At 34.7% G+C, this 18,317-nt stretch overlaps 1 protein-coding gene across 1 annotated transcript; it reads right to left on the bottom strand.

Annotated features, from left to right (window-relative positions):
• Positions 1 to 77: 77 nt before the first annotated feature.
• Positions 78 to 18,276, bottom strand: LOC131796882 (solute carrier family 2, facilitated glucose transporter member 3). Its single transcript, XM_059114488.2, has 13 exons — positions 17,955 to 18,276; positions 16,456 to 16,586; positions 14,819 to 14,943; positions 13,887 to 14,020; positions 7,993 to 8,137; positions 7,171 to 7,226; positions 5,893 to 6,024; positions 3,085 to 3,189; positions 2,055 to 2,156; positions 1,870 to 1,942; positions 1,340 to 1,467; positions 1,090 to 1,231; positions 78 to 517 (listed from the first exon to the last, which is right to left on the bottom strand). The coding sequence occupies exons 1-13, from the start codon at positions 18,141 to 18,143 to the stop codon at positions 492 to 494; spliced, it is 1,488 nt and encodes a 495-aa protein (XP_058970471.2). The 5' UTR covers positions 18,144 to 18,276; the 3' UTR covers positions 78 to 491.
• Between the last annotated feature and the right edge of the window lie 41 nt (positions 18,277 to 18,317).

The following is an 18,317-nucleotide window of genomic DNA, read 5'->3' as shown; positions in this document are numbered from 1 at the left end:
TGAAGTAATTGACGAGACTGAATTCTGGTCAAAACGTTATTACTCTGTATCTAGTAAATCATGTAACGGCCGTGAGGTATTTCAGAGATGTTTCTATTTTAAGTCTTTCAACAACAGTAAACATAGACATTCCAATATGACAGCATAAGTGCCGGCATCGCACGATAAATATCTTTTCATTACATTTATCATTAAGTATAATATATAGCTGGTAAATTCTGTATAATTTACTAACCAACCAGCAAGTAAAATTTATCAAATAGTTTTCCATAATTACACCAAGGTAAACTAACAGATCTATGTAAAAACAAAGGTAAAAGGTTTTCATTCCAATGGCGACAGAGCACATCAATTGATTAGCATTTCTCGAACCTTTCTTATTAATAACGTTTAATAACTCTATCCTGATTATTTGTTGTACTTGTACCACATTCATAGTCACTGTGTACATTAAATTAATAAGTTCTGTTGATCCATTCTCTGCTATTACCTCAGCTACATGAACTTGAAGTATTTCCTGCAAGGTTACATTATGTAAACTTTTCAGCATTGAAATCAATCAATTGCTATCAATGAGTACGGTTTTCATATTATTCATCTAACTCCACTTCCAGTTTTAAACAACAGCGCTCTAAATTTGTTGGCCCGTTAGCTCCTTTGGTTGAGCACTGCGTCGGTATCGCAAGGCTCATGGGTTCAAATCCCGTAGAGGCCTGAATCTTTTTCAGGCCTTTATTTTCACTGCTGCTTAAGTAGTGTTCATTACTGCGAAGATCACTCTCATATTCACCATTCAGTGTTCCAAATTGCGAGTGTTATGTGAAATCCACTACATTGGTCCCCCTTCCCTTCAAAATGTCAATAACCTGACAGAGCTGACAAGAAGACAAAAAGATGCGGCAGAAAAATATCGATTTACAATTATCACCACGTATTTGTTATTGCAAAGACAACAAGGAGAATTACTAATGTAATCTTGCGAGTGAGAGGGTTCAGTCAGAGGAGCCTGTTAATGATTGTGTAAAGTGGTGTTTCACACACTACTCGGTATCCTAATCTATATTTTCTGGCTGTTGCTATGATACTTACCCTCCTCATCCTTACGTTTAAAGAGTCTTGTTATTTCCTCAATAGTCCTTCCTTTAGTCTCAGGAACGAAAAGTAACGTGAAGGCAAAAGAGAATGCCACTAGTGCCATGAACACCAGGAAGGTATAGGGATACAATGCATCCTAAATGGAAGAAAAATTTAGTCTCAAAAAGTGGGATTGAATAAATATGGCATTCTGATAGGAAAGTGCTGTACATGCCAATTATAATAAAAATAATTATCACTGTACCTGCATTGATGGAAACACAAGTCCAACCACAAAGTTTGAAAGCCAGTTGGCGGTACCTGCTATGCTAACAGCTGCAGCTCTGGAGCCTTGAGTGAACAGCTCAGCTGTTATGAACCAAGGAATTGCCCCTACAACATGGTATTTATTCACAGAATACTAACATTAAGTAGCCAATATAATCCCTTGAAAATTATTGCATGGGTTATAAGATTTAGAGTATTGTTCCTTTCATACTGTATCTTTACATTATGCTAGCAGTTCAGTATCAGCTGAACAATGAGTCAACAATGTGAATAGAGTTACAATCAGAACCTCCAGCCCTTCAAACTTGTTCATTTATTGATTAAACCATAATACACCATGAACAGAAATGATTGCAATAAACTCTTCCATATAAAACATAAATAAACCACAAACCAGGTGTTGTATTATTTATGATAACCATACATTTTCATCCCTTGTTAATTAATATCCACTTTGTAGATGCAGAACCATGAAACATATAATCATGTTACATACATGTTACATACCTGGACCAACTTGAAAAAATATCACAAGCAACAACAAGGCTATGACAGATACATAGTTCATTCCAGACAAATTCTGTAAATAAAAAGATGCATCTTGAACATTATTTAGGCAAAAGATCATCATGATATAGAGGTTACCCACTTTAGTATGGTCAAATGTAATGGACAAAAGAACTCCTCCCTACCTCATAACGAAAGGATATTGTCATCAGAGCATAAAACACAAACATTCCTCCAAATCCTACAAGCATCAATGATCTTCTTCCAATAATTTCCACTGTTTTAACCTAAAAATTGCATCATATTGGAAACACATAAGGTCAGATAAAAATCTTGAAGATATGGTAGGTCACTTCAGGAGCATGTCATACCTAAATATATGGAAAGAGTGAAAAAGATGATCAAAAGGTATGGAATAATCACTTATGGGGAAATATACTCAGTCCACCCTTCTAGATGTTATGAATAATAACTGTGAAGATAGGTATCTAGAAATTGCTACAGTGCCACAGTCATGCTGAAATGCATACCATAGTGAAGTTTCTACATTTTGGAATGTTCTAGAATACTTTGTGAATGTATATAAAGACTCAGTCATGTGGTAGTAGTTATTGTTGTCAGGAACGACGGAGTGTTTGGAAAGCTGTAATGAGCAAGAGCTACTGTGGAGGATTGTTCATTTCAATTGTAAGTTTGTGTCAGCAGTGAGCAAAGTCATTATCTGAAGTGGGCTTAGATGAGTTTTTTAGGAGTCACTCCACATGCAGTAAGGATATTACATGTTATTTAATATAAGGATATTACAAGTTATTTAATAAAGTAGTTGGGTTTTCAGGAGTATAGTGTTTTTTCTGTTGGTTAAATTGTACCATAACATGAGCATTCAGGAAGGAGGCTTGCAATAACTGTTATTATGGTTAAATAATCAATACTTAGAATTTTGATATTGCATGCGCTTAGTGATGTGGTTTAATTTTATAGCTGGTAATAAATATCCATTTCCCTTATAATGTGGGGGAATGAAGATTTTAGAAGTGAAGGGTGCATTTTCTTACTAGAAAGGGGCATTCCTCATGAAAATTCATAAACATTTATGATGAAATTTTTCTCTTGATTTAAAACTGTTTCTTAGGAGATAAAAATTAAAAATGGGATCTGAAAACAATTGACAAATATTAAAAGAAAATCCATCACAACATTTCATTTCAAACTTACTGTGACAGCAGTCATAACCACACTAACAACACCAACTGCACAAGAGGCTACTCTGCTTTCTTCCACACCAGCCTTCTCAAGTATTGATGTTGAATAATAAAACACCTAAGAAAGAAATAGAATAAAATTAGGGTAGAGAGTAGTTGGTATTAAATTTTTGAGAGGTGCATTAGATCAGCAACTATACTAAGTTGGCATGAATAGAATAGCCTACATGACAAAAGAGTGCTTTTCACTGCTAGTGCTAAAACTACAGTATCATCAGTTACTAGGGATCTTTCTTATTACATACACTCACTTAAGACTTTCAACATTGCTGATCCTAGCAGTATGCAGGAGATGTGTCACATAGAAACCTAGTAATGGCTTAGCTCACCGTAGAGTCTCTTATTGGCACAGTGGTAGTGAGACTCCAAGTTTTTCCTTGTCCCATACCCAGAAACAGATGAAAAGACATCCTTCTTTTCATCATAAGCAAGCTTAAAATTTACCAGCTTTCCTCTTTCCTATTCTATCAAGTATAAGTGAGAGTATACTTCTAGCAAAACTACAACAATCTGTAAAAGTAAGCAGGTGAATCATTTCTGAGAGACATGTGATGCCTTTGTGTATGGCATGGCTTTAAGATTGGTTTTATATCATTCTGTTCTTAGTATCATTTTAATCAAAGGGCTCTTGGAGCCAGCTCATTCATGTTATGGCTTAAGTTTGTATTGAGTTCTTGGACTTATTGAATATAGGTACAGCTGAATTTGGTTTGTGTGAACGTTTAAGACTTATGGAATAAATTTACTTTTATTTTTGGGAAGTTGTGTGATAAGAAAACTTGTGCATTCATTGTGATGGGAATTGGAAAAAAAGTTGTGTGGGCTAGAGGTGCAATGGGCAGGGGTCATCAGGCAGATTATGTCCTTTTTGTTGGTGCGTGTGTGTGGGGTAGAGGGTGGGCTTGGTGGGCATAATCAGGCATCAAATGTTGCTCTAGTAGCAAAATGTTAGTAACCCTCACCTTTCACGATCATTTGCACTATTGTGAAATATTCCTTGATATCTTTTGTTTTAAACAAAGCAGTCATTGCATTTGGTTTTTAACAAAGCAGCCACAATCATTCTTAATTGAATTTTAAGCCTTCATGTGGACTGATTTTCACTGTACACTCCTGAATGTTGAAAGTAAATCAAGTAGAAGGAACAGTTTTAGTCTCAGTCAGCATTTCTGTCAACAAAATGAATTCATATTGGTTAAAAAGAATGATGAAATGTACAGACCACATGCAAAGCTGTCAATTGTTTCTTGAATATTACATGTGTTAAATATTCAATGGTGACATCTCATTTACATCTACATCTACTATTATTAGGAAGGTAAAATCTGTTACGACATCACACCAACCAACTCACACGCAAAGTGAGAAGACTATATGAAGGCTTAAAATTATATTAAGAATGATTGTGATCAAGAAACAGTCAAGGGATATTCCATAATAGTGCAAATAATCATGAAAGATGATCACGGAAAAGCAATTGCGTAATGCTTGGTATGTTGTAATATGACATGTTATAACATATCAGATGAAAAAACAGTACAAATTTTTGGTCTACATTTTGTACCTGGTCTACATTTTGCACCTGGTCTGCAGTCTGCATTTTGCATTTTGTACTGAGCAGATTGGTATTGCTGTTTTTGTTTAAGCAAGCCTCAAGTCTAGACCGAAATGTTGGAACTCAAAAAAAATTTTAGTGAGATTATCTTGGCCGCTATGACTGATGTGTGGACTGTATGTTAGAGAGCTCCCAAAGAAAAGCACAATGATAGAACAATGATTACTTTATACCAACTGAAGATGAATACAAATGCATGGCTTACCAATATGGCTGCCTCTACGGTATGTGTTGAAGTGAACATTTTGGCTTCTCAATTCAAGTTGCATTTTTAGAAGTTTGAAATGTGACTTGAGGTTATCATTTTTTATTAAACTATACAAAAATTTTATTTCTGAGTTTCTGAGCTTCATTGAAATTAATTTTGACTTTCAATAAGTGGGGAGGGGTAGCATGTGAGACTACCTCCATTCACAGTCTACAATACTACTTCTGTTTACAGAATACCTGTATCCACAGTCTATAACTTTCATCAACATCTGCTTCACCATGATACCTCATTCATTGCTTCCAGCTCATTCATTGCTTCTAGCATGAATGAGCTGATAAAATGGGCATACCCTTGCCAACCTATGCCATAAGTTGTAACTTATGTAACTTTTATCAACATCTGCTTTACCATGATACCTTATTCATTGATACCAGTTCATTCATTGCTTCCAGCATGAATGAGCTGATAAAATGGGCATACCCTGGCCAACCTATGCCATAAGTTGTATTGAGGATTTCTCCCATCCCCAAGGTTACCACAAGATGTGAACTTGTCTTAGCCAAATATTCTTCTGATATTAATAATAACACAAAAATGGGAAACACTACTGGTTATACAAGATAATTTGGTTTTATCAACTGAGTTGATTAAGTGAATTGGCCACCGTAAAGAAATACTAAAGCTGATGCTCGCAGTGTTACCCCTTCATCAGAGCAAATACAAATCTGCTCTGACAAAGGGCTAATGCTTAAAAATCTCACCTCTATAACCTCTTTACGGGGGCTAGTTTGACTTAGTTAATAATTAAAACCAAATTATCTCACTCATAATTTTCCCAATTGATGCAACACCACAGCTTCTTTAGAAACTTATTCCCACTGCTTATTATAGGTGATTCAAACATCATACATACCATAAGCACAACTTCAACTTACTGCATTTATTCCACTCAACTGCTGTCCTAACTGTAACACAACACTGATAAGAAGTGGCATTCTTAGTGCTTGGATTGTAATTAATTTTAAGGCACTGATCCTCTTTTCTCTCAGCTGATGCTCCTGTTCAATCTGTAAATCCAACAGCTTTTATGTTTGAATACTAACCTTCACTGTACAGATCTAAAATTTAATACAGACTCAAGTGTATATGTTCAGGTAAACCTATGATCAAGCATTCCAAACTATCTTGTGTTCTCAAGGTCAGGTAAGTGCAACTTTAATTCCTGACCATCAGACCAATTGTTTGCATTCTTGAATGTGATTATGGTAGTCAGTTAACAAACAGTTCAACATTTGTTTTTCTTTTCCCCAATTGTTTCTTTGACTGGTCAAATCAATGCATTTAACTTGGCTAAGACAAGAAAGTTTGCACCAGCCCTGAAATGTTTTCAGTTCTACTTTTTTCATTTCATAAAATTAAAAAAAAACACTTATTTATTACCAGAGACTTCAATTGAGGGAAGTAGGGTTCCCGACTTCCTTATTATTAAAAGTTATACATTGGTGAAACAGGAGGACAAATAGGTGTCCGATTCTGAGAACACCTTCCCAACGTAGAAAGAAATGACAAAGACACATCCAAACCAGTCGCTAGACCCTTTAATCTCTCTAATCATTCTAAGCAACACATGGCAGTTTGTGGTCTTTCCCTACGTCTAGGCAGTTCTGAAAGTTGCAAAACTCTAGAACAAAAATTGTTTTTCAAATCGGCACTCTTATTCCCCATAGTATCAACAAGCACTTTTCATTCAACTAATTTATTCTTGTTTTCTATTTACCATATCCCCACCATAATTCATAATTCATAACTCATAATTCCAGCCCATAATTCCTCCATTCGCTATGACGAAGGGCTAACACTTGAAACGTCAGCCAGGAACAGACCAAAATGAACACATTAATCAGTTGTCAATTTAAAGCTCTTTCATCATTTGCAACTTGGAAATGCCTAGTTTTTTGCGAGGAATGATTCCAATTGATGGGACACCAAAATTTTGTGGTTTATTGAAAGATATCTGAATCAAACCTTTTCTGTTAAGTGACTCTTACAGTAACCTTGTGGAAGATTGAGTTTCAGTCTGTTTTGGTGAATCAATTGAGTGAACTACTTTTAAGTGTACCTTAAAAGTGCATGCAAACAATATCAAAACTTTAGAGATCTGTCGGTGATTACCTTTTGTCCTTTTTTCAAAGATAACTTATTTAAAAACTTACCCTCATTTCTTGAATGTCTACCATTACATCACTGGTTCCTCTAAGCATTGTCAAGGCTATATTTAAAAAAATACAATCAAATGATCTCATACCTTAATTTAAAAGCCTAAATTTTAAAATGATTTCCTAGGAAATAATAAACATATTAAATATTTCAAACTTTTTACATTCCTAAAACTTTTTTGTCTTAAAAATGTGGACACAAGATAAATTCATCAATGCTTGGGGTGGTTAGCAATAGCAAAAACCAATGAGCTGACTGATGGATTTTATAAAATTAACACCGAATTAAGCTTTTTACATTTTTTCCTTATTTCAGAGTTTTCTTTAAGTTCTGTACATGTACATGTTCCTATAAGGAATGTCTTGGGCTTCCAATTTTTAATGTCAGTCTTTGTAAGACCAGTTTTTCTTTTTTCTTTATTTTGGAATCCTTATCAAACTTTGAAAAAAAGGCAAATATGATAAACCTATGAACTAGAAAATTCAATTTCTGGGTTAACTCCACCAAATACGAGATTTTTGTACTCTTGGCAATGTTTGTAAAACAAAAAGGAATGACACTTAACTCTGATAGTGCCTCTATCTCTCCACCCAGGAGTATACAGTACACATATAAATGGGTGGACCAGCAAACTGTCTGAAAAATGCCAGACAATGCAAAAGGGCATTATACTGTACCTTTCTCATAATTAACTAGTGCTACAGAAGACAAGCTGTGTCCCAGTGGTTGTGGGCCAATCAGCTCTAAAACCCTGAAACATTGATACTGTATACTTGGTAAAGTAACGAGATGTGACTGGATTTCAAATACAGCAATACCTTCCACTGTCTCTGGTTCTTTGTTAAGTTTGAGTAACAGATAACGTGGACTTCTTGGACAAAATGGGAGGGTCAAGACTTGCAGTAGTGCTACAACAAATCCAAAACCAACTGAGTACGACCAGCGACTTTCTGTGCCAAATACCTGCGATGAGAAGAAAGTGCTGTAATTCATGATCTACAAACTATTGTGACAGTCATGAATTCTCCCCCTCCCCACCCTTCCTGCAATGTATACTGAACAAAGTCACTTGAGAGAAGTTTGTTGGATATTAAAATAATCAATTAAACATGTAACATTGATGCTGAAAGCTAGACTGTCATATTCTGTGGCTTTGTAATACCAAGGCATTTGGCAGTCAGCTACAAACTGAAAATACCTATGAATATCCTAAATGGGTAATAATGAAAATTGCATCAATCAAAACTATCCATATTGTGAGCTTTTCTTTTTTCTTAAGCTAAGTTGCATATCAACAGACAAAATATTTAGTGAGTTGTTACCCCCTTGATAGTTGGAGCATCCTTTGAAGTTCCTTTTGACGTTTTCTTTTTAGCACTTTAATTTATTCAAGCCGCAGTCTAAAGGTATATACATGTATTATAATTATAAAGAAATAATTAACAATTATTCACTAAAGTGCAAGTGATAAATATCCATCACTAGTCACTGACACTAAGCTGAATAGTTGTTTTAGAATATACCAAAACAATGAGATAATATTGCACAAAAATATAGCTCATTTTTTACTGGGATGATTGCAATATTTTCAGGTAATTTGCTAGGAGGTGAATCACTATGGATATGCAGAGTTTCAGTAGCCAATCAGAGCACACTTCAATGTTTTCTACTGTTAGGTGCATTCCAATGTTACCCTAAATGTCCATGTATAAGCCGCACTTTTTTTCACAAATTAAATTGAAGCCAAAAATCAAGGGTGCAGCTTATCCATGGATATATCTGTGTTTGGAGTTCTCAAAAACCTAATTAATATTCATAAAACTTCTTAAGATGCCATGAAATAAACATAAAAGAAACTGAGAGCATGTATAGCTAAAGGAGCTGTTTGTGTCTTGGAGTGTTTATCAGCAAATCTTGCTATCCAAGAGTTCTTTCAAGCGATTAATTTTCGCTTTACTTGAACAACTAAACACCAACATACAAGGAATCTCTCGTTGTTTTTTGCTACCTTCATGGCAAATTTGTCGACCGCATTATCAGGCTCTTGTTCTCCATGAAGTTTTTCGCCTAATGCAAGTTTCCAAACATCTGTTTCACGTGGTATCCTTGAACAGCTGAGTCGACGATGGCCAGGCCCTAGCCCAGGCTCATCCCGACATTTAAAGCTTTGCTACTAAGTGCTTGTTTGTTTTCTTTTCTGTTTCGCTTTCTTTAGACTTGATAAATGTGAAAGATAGACACAACTTCTATGTCGGTGTTTTGAAACTTTGATTGTTTGTATCAATACAACTCTACTGAAATTTCAAACTGTATTGTTTTTATTTTTTTCCAAATTCTGTGCTTCCAAATCGGGGGTGCGGCTTATCTACGGATGCAGCTTATACATGGACGTTTACAGTATTTGCCTTCAAATGAATGACATTTTAGCAGCATTCCATGCAGAGTTGAGCTGAAAGATCATTTTGTTACTGTTTAGACTTTGGTTTACACCTTTTTGGGGATTCAGTTATTCATCCCTTTCACTCACAGCAATACTCCATTCAGTCTGCTACACAATTCTTATGATATGAGTTTGGAGAATTTGGTATTGGATCAACAACTAATCCTCCAATCTATATTTTTCTTTATTCTCATCACTAGTCTGCTTGGCATTGTTTCAACAAGGTAAGGAGAAATTCTGTCCTGGTCAGTAATGGGAGTTACAAGCAAAGAATATTATTTTCCTTTTCATCTACTATACCCAAAATGTTTATCACGATGGAAACATTAATATAAAAAACATATTTTGTGTGCTCAGCATGTATAGGTGTGTATGATAGTAGAGCTTGCAGTGCACAAAACACGCCCAGTTTAGCCCTATAACTATAAAAAATAGTAGTGACCCATCAAGCCAAAAAAATTTGGACTTACAACTGTATAACCAACTGTACAAGGTAATACACAGGTGCAACATGGGATATCCCATTCATGTGCCCCAGGAAACATGGGTAAATGATGAAGAAGTTAGAGGGCTCCACATGGGGTAGAGGTTGCGAAGCTGAGCAGGCAAAGAATTTGCAACCTGTGCTATGAGCGTGAAATCACATTAATGAGATCGCAAGCAAAGAACTTATAACCTAAATTTTTATTTTGATCAGGAAATCATACTGGTGAGGTTGCAGTTGAACAGTAATTATTGGTATTGTGCAATTTCTAATCAACTTGCTTATCTACAATACTCAGAGCTAATAAAAGCTATTGTTAACCAGAGGAAATTATTCTATTTCAAGGAGAAAAGGTTTTGAGTGCATTTAGGCTGGAAAGAGAGAATGACCAGAGAGCATGAAGTGAAAAGTGAAGAATGAGTAGAGAAAAACACAAAGGAGAGTCAGAAAGGATGCTAAAATAGGACGAACACAGTGAGAGGAACGCAAAAGAGAACAAGACAAGGCTAAGTAAAAAGGCGAATATCCAGCATGAGCAATGCAAATAGGAACTACAAAGAGTTCAACAAAGAGAAAGCAATCTGCAAAGGATCTGAGAAAGAAGAGGAGGTAAGTTGAGTCTTACTAGGTTTTCTCTGATGCTAAGGCTCAGAAAAATGCAACCCTTTTTTACTAATCATCCTTTGATACTAGCTTCAGTTTATCACTCATTGCTGTTTTGATGAAGGCCAAAAACAAAATAATTATTACATTTCAGTAAAAATGTTGGCATTCTTCGCTTTAAAATTGTTGTGCTTGTTCATCACTCAAATAACATTTCAGAAAGTTGGTATTCTCCATATGTCTTGTCTTTTTATAAGCAAATGGCATATGCAAATTTATATCATTCTCTCTTTAGTTAACTAAAGCAGGGTTTACTTTACTCATTTAAAAAAATTGTGCTTTGTTGAAGATGGGTGGTTTTAACCTAAGAATTAACTAAGGTAATAGCTTTTCCAAAAATTGAAATAAAATGAGATTGAGTAATTAAGCAACATAATCTTTACATTAAGTCTGACACAGTATTTTGATTTTGACAATATTGTCATGTGAGATCTTGTCAAACATCTGAGAATTGATTTACAGTCCCCATAAGTGTGATGCAAACAAACTCATGGGTTACATGGATTTAGTGCTACTGCTAAAAGAGTGAATTTCATAGTTTGGTCATGGTAATTTTCAGCGCTATGTTGTCGTGGTTTGTACTCCATTTGTCAAAGTACAGAAACAATTAGTCTCACTAAACAAGGAGTAACTTTCTCTTCACATTACATCTTGAGTAAAAAATACTTAATGCTGGGCTTATAATGAACATGCTTGCCACACAATTATTTATTTCTAATGCTGGAAACTGAAGAATCGATCTCTGAGCCATCACATTTTGCTAGGAGTGTCCCAGCTGTGATGGTATATTGAAAAGGGGTCCTGGCATTGAGCTCACAAGCAAGCTGGTAAGCATATGATCAGCATAAATAATTTGTGCTTACAGTTTTCGAATTCAAGGGCAGTTTTTCAGAATTCAACAAAGAACAATAAATCCGCCTATTTACAATGTATCACAAGTAAAGCACATTTTAAACTTTCCATATGATTCAACATTTACAGATGTCATATAAAATGTTAACTCAATAATTTGGCATATTTCATTGATTATTTGATTATTTTGTAGCTACAAAAGCCACCATGACTGAGGGTACTGAACTTGATATTCAATACACATACTTAGGCTCCCTTAAAGAGAGATGGATGGAATAAAATTGCTTTAATTTACTACTGTGTATTGCACCAGGTTTACATAATATGTAATTACATAATTCATGAATATTATAGCTGCCTTCAGAAGCAGACATTTAGTTAATATACTTCTGCTTTATTTAATGCTAATTAATGTGTTTTTTAGTGTGACATATATCCATTCTTTTAATTTCCTCCCTAACCTGCATGTAAATAATTTAATTAAATATGTTTCAATTTAAGTGTGAGAGGTCAGTTCCAGAGTTCTGTTTCTGGATTGAAATCAGTGGAACAGGTTTCTGTCTGTAAACTACTTCATGTCATATGCTTCTCCTGAATCTATAATATTATTGCCCTTGTTTTTTTTTTTAGAAAGTCTCTTTTATATCCCTGCGTAGGATTTAGGCATTTACTCTATGGAACATTCAATGGCATTGCTTTTTCATCCCTATATAGAGATATTACACATTTCTTTATTTCAAACCTGTATAAGGAAGTCAAGTTAATTTCAATGAGTGTGAAACTTCATTCTACACAAGAACACTTTGATGGAGTATAATACTGTTATATTTATTTGCTGTCTTTCTCATACATATGACAGTCACTATAAGTGTTTTAAAAAAGGGAATTTATTTATATTTTAATGATTAAAACATACTTGGGCTTTCAAATACCAAAAAAAACAATGAGATAAAATTTGATCTTATGAAACACTTACAATGGGAAAACCTTTTGCTGATAGCTTATGTCTTTAATGTTCAGGCGAAGATACAGGAGTTTTCAAAGCTACCAGACATAAGGAACTGAATTCTTTAAACCATTTCATAATATTATTTGTATTGCAAACAATACAGGCAAATTTTATTACAATTTCAAGCTGTCAATCAATATGAAAATTTTAAGTGGATTGTTACTACTAAAAAAACCGTTAAAGAATGCTCAAAATTATCTGTTCGCAAGTAATGAAAAGCACATCATACCTTAATGCTTGACATGTGTTACTTATACATGTCAGTTGTATATACTTACCATTATAGAGAAGTCCTCAACCACAAAACAAAACACCAAGCAATGTTTGGGACAAAGACAGCCTTTATTGTTACAAGATTACTAATTAACTAATGTTTTTACAAATACATAACTCCTATATGATAGATATAAGCTAATAATAAAATAATACTCAAACATAGTTATATTAACAAACAAATCTAAAAGCCAGCCATCTGGGAAATAAAACACCTGGACAGATACTAAGACCAGCAAAACCAGGCACAGGTAGGGATGAGAGGGAAGAAAAATAACCTCTAAGAAGGCAAGTGCAAATTATGTCTAAAAGTATGTGCTCATGTACATGTGATACTAGATCTCTTGTATCTTTCAATTTTTGCTCATTTTCCCACATTGAAATTAACAGCCTTGCTCTGTAAAGTAGATCATATCATTTCAACTGATACTGAAATCATACACTTCATCTCATGAAAATTTCCCAATCCTCCAAAATCTGGTCAAAACATCAAGAAAATCAATAAAGGTCTTCAGCTTTTAGAAAATACCACTGACTAGCATGTATGTTGATCTCCTTGCAAGCTGTGAGAACATCATCAATTAGCTCCAGACCCCATCAATTCCCCCCCTCCCCTCCCAGACTGTTTCCTAAACCCCCTTAAATAAGCACTTCAACAGCCAATGCTGTAGAGTTTTAAAAAAGAGAAAGGCTGTAAAATAAATTAATTGGAATCCTGCTTTTCAGGTTGGCTAAATCTTTATATCATACATGGTGGGACACAGTCTGAAAAAAAGTGTGAATGGACAGATGCACAAAGATGTTGGCTTAATGTATGGTTCTGTATTCTCTTACCTATGGGGCTTTTCTACATGTAGGCACTGAAGGCTTTGCTAATAATATTATTCTCAATGGATGGAAGTATTTTGGAAATTATTTTCATGTATACAGTGACATGTAAAAATTAATTTTATTATAAATAGTTAATCACACCCTGATTTTATGCACATACCTGAGTAAGTCCAAATATAAATCCCACAAGAATTCCAGTGACAACTCCAAATTGATTAAGCACACCAAGAGAACCTCTTAATCTAACAGGAGCAATCTCTGACAAGTACACAGGGGCCACAGCTGTATTTACACCTGCATTTAAAAGCAACAATAAGTACCTGGGTTTTGCTGCTTCTACATCCACATGTACTGTCAAACACAGGTATTATTTAATGTACTTTAAATTTTTCATAACAGAGTTATCCTTACTATTAGTTTGTCTATTATTGATCAACATTCTTTAACATAAAGATACATGTATATGTATGACTATACTATAAAAACTAAGAATTTTAAAAATCTGCAATTGCAAACATTATATTACTCAGTCTTCCCCTGTACTGAATGTTCAGTTTCATTAAAAAGGGACACTAAGGCAGAAACTCAGTTCAGTCTACAAATTTCATACTTCTTCACTACATACATTTCAATAAAAGGGCCTTGTTTTCCCTGTTTACTTACAGACACTGACTCTCACTCACTCCTTCACTAACTCAATCTCACATACATAATAACATAGAGGGTAGAACAGAATAGAATGCTGTAAACAGCTAGACAACAGTGGAGCACCTTGCAAAGTGACAACAGTTTTTTTGACATAGCACACATGCTCGCAAAGGCAGACCACGTTGATGATCAAATTACTTTATATGGTACATAAAAAGGATTAAAAAACCATCTCTGACTGGTAAAATATTATACCTTTAACACTTCCCAAGAGTGGTTTATCCTTGCTCCCAATAAACATGATGTATCTTCATACTGAGGTCATGATATAAGGTATGCAAAGATTGGAAAATTTTACACAAGATTTTAAACACAAAAGTGTCCTGGTAAGTGTATAGTGCAGTTATTTTACAATAAGTACACCAATATTAGAAATAAACTTACCACCATTAAATCCAACCACAAGCCGTCCAATGACAAGTAATGAAGGAGCTTTTGCATGGTATGAAAAAAACATCATCAAAGATCCAACCATGGCTGGGAGGTTGTTCAGCAACAAAGTTCGTTTACTGAATAAGACAAAAGTAAATTGATCCATCAAAGAGTCTTAAAACATTTTTTTTTTTCAATTACAAAAACAATATTTACAAAGTGGCGATACAATACTAAATAATATGATCAAAGATGCAATACTAAATACTACTAATTACATGCAACCTTCCTTACAAATTAATATTTCTTACTACTATACTTTAGATTAGTAACAATACCACTGATTATGTTGGGTTACCAAGAAAATAATCACTAGTTACAGCAGAATATCTTAAGATGTGAATTAATGAAATATCCTAAAATGCCAAATGTCTTATTTTATGAAACAAAAGTCCCAAAAGATGGAATTGCAATAAAATAAGAAAATTATTTATAATTAACAGGGGAAATAAAAAGAAGCTCAGGTACCTACTGTTGGAGCCCAGAGGACTGGGGAACCATGAAGCTAGCCCCTTGAAAATTTTTATTAAACTGCTATCGCTACCATTATTATAATCGTTAATATTATTATTTGTTCCCATTTAATTATTGATTGAATGTCAATTAGACAATATATTCTTGAATCATCTTTCTCTTATGGAAGAAGGTACTTGTAAATATGTAGGATGTGTCAAGTTTTCTGTTTTGCATGGGAGACAAGTATTCTGCAAAACTACCTTCTAGCGTCATCATACAACCTCTAGTTCTTTTCAATGCTTTTCAAATTATGCTATACAAGTAGCCACATGCATTCTTTGACCGTCAATTTTTCAATTTGCAGGGCAAACATAACTGATTTACATATGTCAACTGTGAATCAATAATTTTATTAGCCATAGATTATAGCTAAATGGCCATGGCTCTATCATCCCAAAATGATTTGCTTTTGTGCGACCAAGTGAACAACCAGGAAAGAGTTTCTTAAAGGAGACTAACAGATCATGTAAAATCAATGAGTCATCAAAAGCAAAGTAGATACATTTTTGTATGATTATGAGTACATCATCTTTGTTTATCTATATATAGCTTAGCTTTTATAAATATCATGCTAAAAATAACCTGAAAAAAAATATCAACAGCTTTAATGATGGAGCTCCACCCCTTGGCAAAAAATTATTTCTATTTTCAATCTTCTTCTGATATTAAAATCCTTGATAGCCATCTGAAAATTTCATGGAGAAGTACACATCTTGTCTTTGTAACATTGGTAAAAATGCAAAAGCAAACAAAAACACACAAAAGCAAACAAAAACACTAAAAAACGCACAAAAACAAACAAAAACACTAAAAAACGCACAAAAACAAACAAAAGCAAACAAAAACACACAAAAAAACAAAAAGCTATCAATCAGCTAAACCTCTAATCACCAATGAGACTCTTTTCTCAATTGAACAATCAGTTCAAGCAAGCTAAGCTTTTCCAATTGAACAAGAAAAAAAGTTCACTTGACTCCGAGAATAACTGGCTGAAATTCTGAAATATCACCTGTCATAGTCCTCTGCATCACCAGCTTCACAACCACACAAAAGCAAATACAGGGGTAAATTACCTGCCCAGGGAATCAGCAATAACTGGACCGATGAGAGCACCAAGCATTCCTCCAACTGCAAAAATTGCCACAGCAGTGGACCACATTAACTGGCTGAAACTTGAGTTCTCACGGAAATAATTTCTTATGTCCTATTGGAAATGAAAGTCATAGTAAACACATATTTATACTACATAAGAAAAGCCACACAAACTAACTGCTCAGTGAATGAGCAAGTGATACGAAGGTGATAGGAGGCTGGATCTTTTTCAAATTAAGAACATGCATTCAACAAAAAGTAGCAATCAAAAACACGTATGAAGATGCACCTCAGCTCCTCATTTTTTCTCTCCTCTTCACTTTCCTCATTAATTTGGGGGTGCAAATAAAAATTGCAATATCCACAAAAAAAACCGGATGGCTGAGAAATACATTACATAAATCCATTTATCAGTACTGCACTATATTTACAACATCCATTTTGAAATCACTGATGATCCTTGCTATCTGATTGGCTCTCATCAGTGTAATTTATTCACAAAATGTATAATTTTTTGCTCTAAATTGCATGTTTTACCCAGCTAGTGAGAAACCAATTATTACAAAACACATCTACCAATCAGATTTTGAGGCTTGTTTAAAGTAACCAGTCAGAATGAAAGATAACTTTGCAAATTTTTACAAACCAGCTCAGTACTGGATAATAAAATGTTAGTACAGACTAAAATATCCTGTATTTGAGCGATTGAATTTGGCATATTCAAAATGGATGTAATTAAAAGTGGTGAATGAACCTTGTGCTGTGCCATGCTTACTGTTGTCTCCTTGCAGTTGTTGTTTGGTCTTGTCACACAATGCCCTATATTCCCCTCTATTATTCGTCTACAGTTAGTTGCCTCAAAAGTATTATTCCAAGTAATTTTACTACAGAAAGCTAACTTCAATTCTGTCATACAGTGTGTGAATTTTACTACAGAAAGCGAACTTCAATTCTGTCACACATGTTGGTATGTGCATTGTGAGTAAGGAAGCAGAAAAACATGTTTCAACTTTGAAATGACACAAAAGGTTAAATGCAAACCTTTCATACTGTGATAAATCTCGACCTTAATCAATGAGGTCCTTATGAACACTACAAACTGTTATACTCATCAAATGACCCCAAAATTTTGGTTATTGTCATTCTCTGTGCACAGCCCCCTCATTCCATGACATCATTTGCAAAAAGACCATACCCTACCACTGTGATTGGTGCAAGATATCCAAATGCTGTGATATGATTGTTGCATGATATATACCCTACTGCAGCAATCTGATAGGTGTGAGATATGTACCCTTATGCAGCAATCTGATTGGTGCAAGCAACATACCACTCTACACGCTAACATAGAGTTGTCTTTTTTTTAATAAGAAAATTAACTCAAAAATAAAATAGCCATATATAACATTTGTATAGTATACCATCAATTAAGTAATAGTTCATTGCAATGCGTTTAAAAGCAGTATCCCGTAGATTTTACCGTTTCTGGTCCATTGATACACGAAGTACCATATCCAAATTGAAAAGACGAGCCGAACACTATAACAGCTGCTGTAAACACCAACCAGAATGTACAGCCTGAGCTTGGCGATGATTTTGAACGGCTTGGAAGAAGCTCATCCTTCTCAGAATCTTTTGGAGCCACAGTAAATACCTCCTCCTCCGTCATTTTAGTTCGTATTACACTGCCTATCTTTACCTTATGGTTGCTGTTTGTTTCTTTTCTCTAGCCGATCCCTACAAACCACCTCGATCTTCTGAACTGTTCGGCCGGAATTATGCAATTACATCATGAACTCAACGCGACCCTCAACCGAGGACCTGGTACGAACCAGCTCAGACC

Source organism: Pocillopora verrucosa, chromosome 9 (assembly GCF_036669915.1).
Source record: "Pocillopora verrucosa isolate sample1 chromosome 9, ASM3666991v2, whole genome shotgun sequence".
Taxonomy (NCBI): Eukaryota; Metazoa; Cnidaria; class Anthozoa; order Scleractinia; family Pocilloporidae; genus Pocillopora; species Pocillopora verrucosa.
The sequence above is the reverse complement of the archived record's forward strand: the minus strand, read 5'-3'. Positions and strand labels throughout refer to the sequence as shown.

Bases quoted from the DNA above. Each gene is read 5' to 3' on its own strand.
- LOC131796882 (XM_059114488.2), bottom strand. From the start codon at position 18,143: ATGACGGAGGAGGAGGTATTTACTGTGGCTCCAAAAGATTCTGAGAAG. The intron at 16,587-17,954 runs GTAAAATCTACG...CATTTCCAATAG, and splicing joins GTATCAATGGACCAGAAACG to GACATAAGAAATTATTTCCG. The intron at 1,232-1,339 runs GTACAGTGATAA...TCTTCCATTTAG, and splicing joins TTGTGTTTCCATCAATGCAG to GATGCATTGTATCCCTATAC.